Source organism: Herpailurus yagouaroundi, unplaced genomic scaffold, assembly GCF_014898765.1.
Source record: "Herpailurus yagouaroundi ecotype Mexico unplaced genomic scaffold, PumYag 217, whole genome shotgun sequence".
Lineage (NCBI taxonomy): Eukaryota > Metazoa > Chordata > Mammalia > Carnivora > Felidae > Herpailurus > Herpailurus yagouaroundi.
The window spans coordinates 5,770,598-5,778,920 of NW_024412448.1; the positions used below are offsets into that span (position 1 = coordinate 5,770,598).

Here is an 8,323-nt window from a genome sequence, read left to right on the forward strand (position 1 = left end):
CGCCGGGCCCACCCGCCCGGGTGCCGGAATCTCTGAGACGACTCGCCCCACCCCCACCCCCAGCCCCAGCCCCAGCCCTGCCCTGGGGAGGCCGGCCCGCGCTGGTCCTCCTCCAGCTCTGGGCAGCTGCGGATCTGCCGGGCCGGGACCCCTGTGTTCGCCTGTGGCTGCACGGGAGGGGCTGCCCTTGCTGGGCGGAGGGCTGAAGCCTGGCCTGGGAGCAACGTGGGCTCGCCCTCTGTCCACACAGCGCCGTGGGGAAGACCTGCTTGCTGATCAGCTACACGACCAACGCCTTCCCGGGAGAGTACATCCCCACCGTGTGAGCGCTCCGGGCGGGCGGGTCTGGAGCTGGCCCGTTAGGGCCTCGGGCGCGGTCTTGGTGTCGTGGGGGCCCCCCCCCCCCCCCCGGGCTTCGAGGTCAGGCGCGGGAGGCCCCGGTCTGGGCTGCTCGGGTGGGGACGCGGCGCTGCCACACCTCGCGTTCTGTGCGGGCCTGGGCCGACCTTCCCGCTCTGCCTGGCAGTTTCGACAACTACTCTGCGAACGTGATGGTGGACGGGAAGCCGGTCAACCTGGGGCTGTGGGACACCGCCGGGCAGGAGGACTACGACCGGCTGAGGCCACTGTCCTATCCCCAAACTGTAGGTGACGACAGGGCCGCCCCGGGAGCTGGGTGGCTTGGGTGGGGTCCTCGTCGGGATATGTGGGGGGGGTTGCCATTTGGAGGTCCTTGACCACTCCCACCAGGGCCCCCTCATCTTTTCTCCCAAGGACGTCTTTCTGATCTGCTTCTCTCTCGTGAGCCCGGCGTCCTTTGAGAATGTTCGAGCCAAGGTAGGGCAGTGTCGCAGGGAGGGCTTGTCTGCGGGAGAGGGGTTGTTCAGAGGATTTGCCCTGGCAGGGTGGGGGCTCTTGCCTGAAGACCTTAGGCAGCTTGTCCTTCGGAGGCAGGTGAGGTCTTGGCACGGGGTCTGAAGGTGACCCGGGACAGTGATGAGGGGCTGCGGTGAGGTAGGGGTGGGGGGTGAAGCTCTCAGAGAAGGCAGGGCCGCTAGGCCCTTGAAACTTCCCGGTAGGCATTTTGTTCTGGGTCACTTTCCCACTAATCCCAGTGACGGCTCCAGGAAGGGCTGAGGGTAGATCCAGGGACCAAGAGGAAGGGACTCTTGGGAGCCACGGCCTGCTGCGGGCATGGCTGGGGGAAAAGCTCTCAAGGGGTAGGGGTCAGAGCCTCCATCCCCGCAGTGGTACCCCGAGGTGCGACACCACTGCCCCCACACGCCCATCCTCCTGGTGGGCACCAAGCTGGACCTCCGTGACGACAAGGACACCATTGAGCGGCTGCGGGACAAGAAGCTGGCGCCCATCACCTACCCCCAGGGCCTGGCCATGGCCCGGGAGATTGGTGAGTGGGCCCTGCAGGGCCTTGGGATGCCGGCGGGAAAGGGACAGGAGGCCTGCTCTGGAGGGCACAGTGCTGCCCCCTGTGGGCCCCCGCCTGTGCTCACCCTTTACCTGCACACACCACCCCCCCTCCCCCCCCCCGCCCTGCTGCCACCTCCCTTGCTGTCCTCCCCCTCGCTGAGTCCCATCCTCAGCGTCCCCTACTCTCGCTGTCCCCTCCCTCGCTGCCCTCAGGCTCTGTCAAGTACCTGGAGTGCTCCGCCCTCACTCAGCGGGGCCTGAAGACCGTGTTTGACGAGGCCATCCGGGCTGTGCTCTGCCCACCCCCTGTGAAAAAGCCCGGGAAGAAGTGCACGGTCTTCTAGAGCCAGCTTCTGGAGGAGCGACCCCGCCCGGGCCCGTGCTTGCTGTCGTGTCGAGATGTTTGGTGTCCCTGAGTCTGCTGTGGGGGAGTGGTGTGGGTGGGGAGGGGGAAGAAGCATGGGGACAGGGCTGGGGCCGTGGAGTCCTGTCTGCTCTGTCTTGTCCTTCTGGGGTACAGCTCCAGCTTTACCTGGCCCCCACGGGAGGCTGGAAGGGAGCAGGGTCTCCCTCGGGCTGCAGGGGCAGGTCCAGGGCAGCCCCAGGATGGGCTTCCTGGTGGGGGAGGTTGGGGGGATGGGTCCGGTTCATGCGCCCCAGGATGGGGCAGCCCTTTCTTCTTTTATACAATAAACATTCTCCACCACCATCTGCCGCCTGTCTGGGTACTTGCCTCTCTGCCCTGGGGTGCCTGGCCCCTCACTTCCCCCATCCAGAGTACAGAGGGGTGAGCTTGACCCCACACCCTGGGCAAGAGGAGAGAACGACCTTGCTCAGCTGTGTCAGTCCCCAAAGGATGTGACCCAGATCAAAATGGGAGCAAGGACATGTAGCCCCTTTGGGGTGAGGAAAGCCCCCTTCGTGCTGACTTCAGGCCTCGGGGAGGGGCACGCGCTGGGGAGGCGGGCTTCGGTGCAGCAGCTCTCAGGTGTGGGGAGGGGACAGCCTGCGGTACCGCACCCACCAGGGCTGGGCCACACTGAGCTAAGCATTCAAGAAGAGAAGTGGTCAGGAGGAGAGGCGGCCAGTGTAGAAAAAAGCGTGGTGGTCAAGTGTGGTTCCTCTGGAGTGGCAAGGGGCTCTGGAGTGGCAAGGGGGCCGTGTGTCAGTGCCAGAGTCAGAAATAGTGGGAGGGAAGGTGAAGGTCAGCCAGGGAGCGCCCCCGGGGGGCCACAGTGCAGGAGCTCGGACTTCACCCGAGGCCGCAGGGTGCCAGTCCAGGCAGATGCTTAAGACACCAGGCCTCCCCGTGGTGTGCACAACAGGCTCCCGACGGCTCAGAAGAGCCAACTGTGAGAGTTTTCAGGAGTTTCGCTAGCCAGTTGCTAAACTGCCTTCATTAATAATCATATACACTTACAATGAGTCATATCCGAAAATGAGCAAATACTCCAAACACCCGTTTTTGTACACAATGCTATCGTCTAGGTGTGTGGGGTTACTTGTGCCCGTGGCATCTGTGTGGTGCGGATGCCACATGAAGGTGGGACACTGCACCTGTCCCCACACACCTGTGCCCAGCCCTGCCCTCAGTGACATCAGATTGGGGGGGGGGGGTGTCCCTACCCTGTGGAGACCGGCAAGTTCGAGCAGGGCCTGGCGGACCGAATCGTTCAGGCCTAAGGCAGGAAGACACGCGGGTGACACATGGGCCAGCTCTCACGTGGGGAGTCCTTTGTGAGCCACAAGAGTGGGACGATGTCCTTCCAGTTTTTGAAAGCTGTCACCTGATTTGGCAAAGAGGTCGATCAGGTCACTGGCAAATTAGCGAAGTTCCAACATCCGTCTTCCTTGTTCCACTTCTGACTCGTTCATTAATGCCGAGAAGCACCAACCGGTGTCTCCGTGCGGTTACACCCACGGAGCTGGTTGTCAGAACGCCGCTGCTTCCAGCCCACAAGCCTCTGGACGGAGCCAAAGGCCATCCTTGGTCAAATTCACCGCCGTGCTTAGGAGCTGGCCTCCTGGATGGCCTCGCCTCCCAGGCCCTGCCAGGAACTTGGCCAGGTCTGAAAAATCTCAGGCACGGGAGCCAGGCTGCCACCTGGCCTGGGCTGTGAGGTGAACGGGTGGCTGCCTACCTGGGACTCATTCCCACCCCTCAGCACTGGGTCCTGCACCTCCCGACCCCTTGCCAGTGGCCTAGCAGTCAGTGTGCAAACCAGGCAGAAGAATCATGTTTATTGGAGAGACGGGGACAGGGGTGGGCTCAGCACGAAGCAGGGGTTACGTTAGGCAGAGGAGACTCAGGTGGCCAGGAAGCCTCCGTCCACCGGCACGGTGGAACCCGTGGTCATGCTGCTCCGGTCACTCAGAAGGAAAAGGATGATGTCCACCACGTTCTCCACCTCTGTGGGCAGGGTGGAAGTCAGGGCACAGGTGGAGGGGGCTGCCCTCATCCTTCCCTCTCACTTCTCACCTAGGCGGGTCCGGGGGCTACTGGTGCACCCCCCCCCCCGCCCCCGGCTGGGCTCCTGCCTGACTCACCAGCAAACCTGCCAAGTGGGATTCGATCCAGCATGGCCTTGGCCTTCTGGGGGTCGCTCCAGTTGGCCTGGGCCATGGGGGTCATCACCACTGTGGGGTTCACCGCATTCACGCGGATCTGCACCAGGACAGACAGGAGGTCAGCAAGGCAGGCTAGGCGCCCAGGGCACGAGGGCTGGGTGATGGGAGGCGTCCCAGGGGTCTCACCTTGTGTGGCCCAAGCTCCAGAGCCATCACCCTGGTCAGCATGTCCATGGCACCCTTGGTAGAACCTGTGAGGAGTGGCGTGCCTGGAGCCTGACGGCTGCAGGCTTGGGGGTCGGGGGGTTCGGGCGGGAGCACACCTGGGGCTTACTCACAGTAGACGCTGTGGTTGGTTATTGCACGCTGTGAGGCCTGGCTGGAGATATTCACGATGGCCCCCGGGGCCCCCCTAGCTATCAGGCCCCTCGCCACAATCTGGAATTGCAGAGGGAGCGTGAGGCAGAACTCGTCACCCACTAGTTCCCACCCCAGCCCTGAAGGCGGCTCACCTGAGACACCTGGATGACAGCCCGCAGGTTCACATCGAAGGATCTGGAGGCAGATGGAGAGACCCCGGTCAGGGACTGGGGCTGCTGCTGCAGGGGACAGCCCTGCCCCCGGGGGCGTCTACCCTGGTCGGCTCACGTGTCACACGCCTCCTTGGTGACCTCCAGGAAGGGCTGCAGCAGCGCCACGGCGGCGTTGTTCACCAGGAGGTCCACGGGGCCCACACTGCCCAGTGCCCGCTCCGTGGCGTCCCAGTCACCCAGGTCCACACACACGGGCTCCACCCCAGGACACTGTGCGTAGCGGGGGGAGGGACAGCTACCAGCGGCTCCCCGCCCCAAAAGGGGCGCTGCCTCACCGATCTTTCAGCCTGACAGGGGGCGGGGCTAGAGGTCCCAGAGGATACCTTCTTGGGGTTCAGAACGCAGGCTGCTGAGGGAGGTGGTAGAGGACCTAACGCGGCCCCTGGGCATCTCGGGGCTTGGTGACCTGGAGGCTGGCCCCGCCTCCGGCCAGTCCACTTCCTGCGTCCCAAGGCCCCGGGCCGGCAAAGCAGCCATTTCTGCCTCCTTCCAAGCCCAGGGGGCGTTGCTGTTCCAGCGGAGGCCGCGCGCTCAGGGCACGGGAGGGGCTGCTCAGGGTCCTGGGTCAGCCCCTGCGCCCCGCGCCTGCGCGTCCCGGCCCTCTCGCCACCCCCACCCCCGCCCCGCCCGCCTCCCGCCGCCCCCGGGGCCGGGACAGAGCTGCGCCTACCTCGAGGACCAGGCTGTCCAGGTCGGCCCGGGTCCGGCTCAAGGCCACCACCTGCACCCCCGCCGCGTGCAGCGCCTTGACAGTGCCGCGCCCGATGCCTGCGGGGAGCGCGGCTCAGTGCGTGCGTCCCCCGCCCCGGCCGCCCGCCGCCCCAGGCCGCCCCGCAGGCCCACCTTTGCCCGCCCCGGTGACGAGCGCACGGCGGCCCGCGAGCCCCAGGTCCATGGCTGGCGTTCGGTGTCCGAGTGTGGCGGCCGTCGGAGGGCACGGGGCGGGACGGCGGAGAGGCGGGGCGCGGAGGGGCCAATCACAGGCTGGTGTCCGGGTCGGGGGCGGGGACATGGAAATAGCACCGCCCAGGCGGGCGCCGCTGGCGCAAGGGAGTGGGGGCGGCGGGGGGCGGCGGGTCACCTGAGCCTGAAAGCTGTTTAGCGGCCTCCGAAAGCAGAGCCCCGGAGAGCACCGGTTCCCTGCCAAGATTGTTCCAGAAAAGGTATGCTGGTTAATACCAGAAAGAACGTGTAGCTACACGTGAAATGCAGAACTCAGCGCCAACATATCTTGCTTTGTTTCTGGGAAGAAAAGTTTGCCAAAAGGGATCGCATGACCCACACCCCCACCCTACCCCATGGCTGACGCAGGTTCTCTCATAGTGCCCAAAGGGAAAGAGTTTGGACAACTAAATCAGCCTGAAGAAGCCAATGCCAACAAAGCCCCACCCTTAACCTGGTGAGGTAGAGTCCCCTCCCTAAGGAAGGAAAAAAACAAAAACAAAATCCTCAAGGTAACCTGGCTGTGCGCATACATGACAACATCCCTCAGGACCTTGTAACATGAGATCAGTTAATCAGACTGCATGTTTGTGTGTTACCACATATGGGAGAAAAAGAAGTAGAAAACGCATTTGAAAAACTATGCCACGTGGTGCTCGGGGCTCAGTTCTTTGGGTACGAACCCAACTGAGCTGTGCTGGCAGGAGTAAAGTTGCTTCCTGGGAAGTAAAACCTCAGTGTCGCGACTCTGCGAGAGTCCTGCTACATTACTTGGGGACTCGTCCGGGATTCAGAGACAGTGCGTTTCCACCTCCTTTGCTACTGGGATACGAACCTCCGGGCGCGGGGGGACCACTTGACCTGCAGGAGGCTACCCCTCCCGGCTGGGGGTGAGGACCCCGTGTGCGCCAGCGGAGCCCGTGAGGCCCAGGGACCAGCTCAGGGAGCGCCCATCAGACTAGTATGAACCCAGGTTCGTTTTGGCAGACCTGCCCCTGAGAGGCAGAAGGGGAGCCTGGTCACCCCCCAGGGCTGCCTTAGGAGTTCCGCGAGGGGACGAGGCACAAAGCCGCAACTCCAGGGCGCTCGGCGGCGGGTTGGAGTCACTGTGTGACCGTGCGTGGGGACTTGTCTCTCATTCATTTCCTGGGTCAATGACTATGATAATTAGAGCCACTGTCTCTGGTTAGCTTACCTCAGAATGGGAGCTTTAAGGAATACTCCCAAGGGGCCAAAACTCCCTTTGTTTCAGGGAAATTCCCTGTCTTCTCCGGACTGATATGCACTGCCTTATTGCGCTAGTGAAAACCAAAACAAAAGAAACCTGGGGTCTGCTCCTCTGTCTGAGCCCACAAGACTTAAAACTGGGAATTCTTTCTCTGCCTTCTGCTGGCACCTCGCCTCTTCTGCCTTCCCCTCCCCCCCTCCTGTTTCTGCACCACTTGGGGGGCGGCCTGCAGAACGGGCTCCCCAATGCCTCAGGCACATAACCACCCCGCCCCAGAGATCCTAGAGTGGAGACCACACACTTCAGATTTCCCCACCAGGACTCTAAGTAGCAATTAATCACGGGAAACAAATTGTCTTCGGTGGACCCAAGTAAAATGTATTCAGCGTTTAAGTTAATTTAAGTGTGTTGGTTTGATAGAGACAATGTTTATCAACATTAAAAAAAAAAAAAAAACAAACTTTTACTCTACCTAGATTTGCAAATAAGCTCATGTGAGCTCTGTTCCAATTTAACAAAAGGGTGACTTAAAGTAATGGTTAACTTTGTCTCATAGTTTTCGTGAGTAATTCTTAAGATAGCTTTCAAAGTCTTTGGTAACTTAAAACTGTTAGGATGTCCTTGGAACCACAGTAGAGGGGACTGCCATCTTGCCAGTGCAATCCAACGAAAAGCCCCTAGTAGCGTGCCAGAACGAATTGGAGGTCAACCAATCACCGAGCGACAGCACGACCTGAAAAAGGCCCACCCGGACCTAAACCCCCTAAACCCGGAGCAGCTGCAGCTTAAAAACCCCACCCCACCACACCTGGATGCGACTTCCCTGGCTTCTCTCTCTCTCTCCCTGAGTCACGGAACCTCGCCCGAGACCTTAGTTCCCAAATAAAGCCTTTGACTGCTAAAATGTTTTAGCCTCTGACTCCTGCCTTTACCCTGCCTTACGCCTGACCCTAACAAAAACGTTAAAGTTTTTGCTTGCATGATAAATTGGGTTTTAATTCATTGGCTATCTAACGAGACAAGAGGCTAAAGCACTAATTACTAGATGTAGGTTTGTGCTTTTGACTTGTTGCAGAAAAACTAAAGGTATTTGGATCTGTTAAAAAACATGCTTTGTGCTTAATTGATTCGTAAGTTTGCCATCTAAGAAATTCTGATGTAACAGTTCACAATTGATTACTACTTAGTTTTCACTGGAGACTAAGGTTTCTAAGAGTTAAAATTCTGCTAAATGTAGTTGAGACTGATGGAAATATGGAAAGCAACTCTACACGTAGAAAACTAGACATATAAATAAATATAAGGTATGGAAATACATTTTTTGTTAAAGGTAAACAAAAAAAAAAGTAATTTTGTCCTAAATAAGACTGGTCGTTTGGGGAAAAAAAATGGCTCAGGTCAAAATCTAAAAGCAAAGGACAGTTATAAAAAGGTTTATGAAGAAAAATCTTTAAAAAATTGTACATATGGTCAGGAGGTCTAAGGTCAAATCTTTAAACTACGCTAAATTAGCCACCGTCTTACAGACACAAAATAAAACCCCGGTGGCCTTCCTGGAAAGGTT

General features: G+C 59.6%; 2 protein-coding genes across 2 annotated transcripts; one reads left to right on the forward strand and one right to left on the reverse strand.

The window, feature by feature from the left end:
* Positions 1–206: 206 nt before the first annotated feature.
* Positions 207–2,139, forward strand: RAC3 (Rac family small GTPase 3; the record flags this gene model as incomplete). The annotated part of the gene is made up of 5 exons (XM_040456706.1): positions 207–322; positions 527–644; positions 775–837; positions 1,249–1,408; positions 1,642–2,139. Coding segments are annotated over 5 exons (588 nt in total), but the record flags the coding sequence as incomplete, so codon positions are not given.
* Positions 2,140–2,805: 666 nt separating this feature from the next.
* Positions 2,806–5,561, reverse strand: DCXR (dicarbonyl and L-xylulose reductase). Its single transcript, XM_040456705.1, has 8 exons — positions 5,433–5,561; positions 5,260–5,357; positions 4,645–4,799; positions 4,509–4,551; positions 4,335–4,434; positions 4,183–4,247; positions 3,976–4,093; positions 2,806–3,838 (listed from the first exon to the last, which is right to left on the reverse strand). The coding sequence occupies exons 1-8, from the start codon at positions 5,482–5,484 to the stop codon at positions 3,735–3,737; spliced, it is 735 nt and encodes a 244-aa protein (XP_040312639.1). The 5' UTR covers positions 5,485–5,561; the 3' UTR covers positions 2,806–3,734.
* Positions 5,562–8,323: the final 2,762 nt, after the last annotated feature.

Excerpts from the sequence above, each read along its gene's own strand:
- DCXR (XM_040456705.1), bottom strand. The coding sequence starts at position 5,484 with ATGGACCTGGGGCTCGCGGGCCGCCGTGCGCTCGTCACCGGGGCGGGC. Across the intron at positions 4,094-4,182 it reads TGGAGCTTGGGCCACACAAG|ATCCGCGTGAATGCGGTGAA; the intron begins GTGAGACCCCTG and ends GTCCTGGTGCAG. Across the intron at positions 3,839-3,975 it reads CCCACTTGGCAGGTTTGCTG|AGGTGGAGAACGTGGTGGAC; the intron begins GTGAGTCAGGCA and ends CCCTGCCCACAG.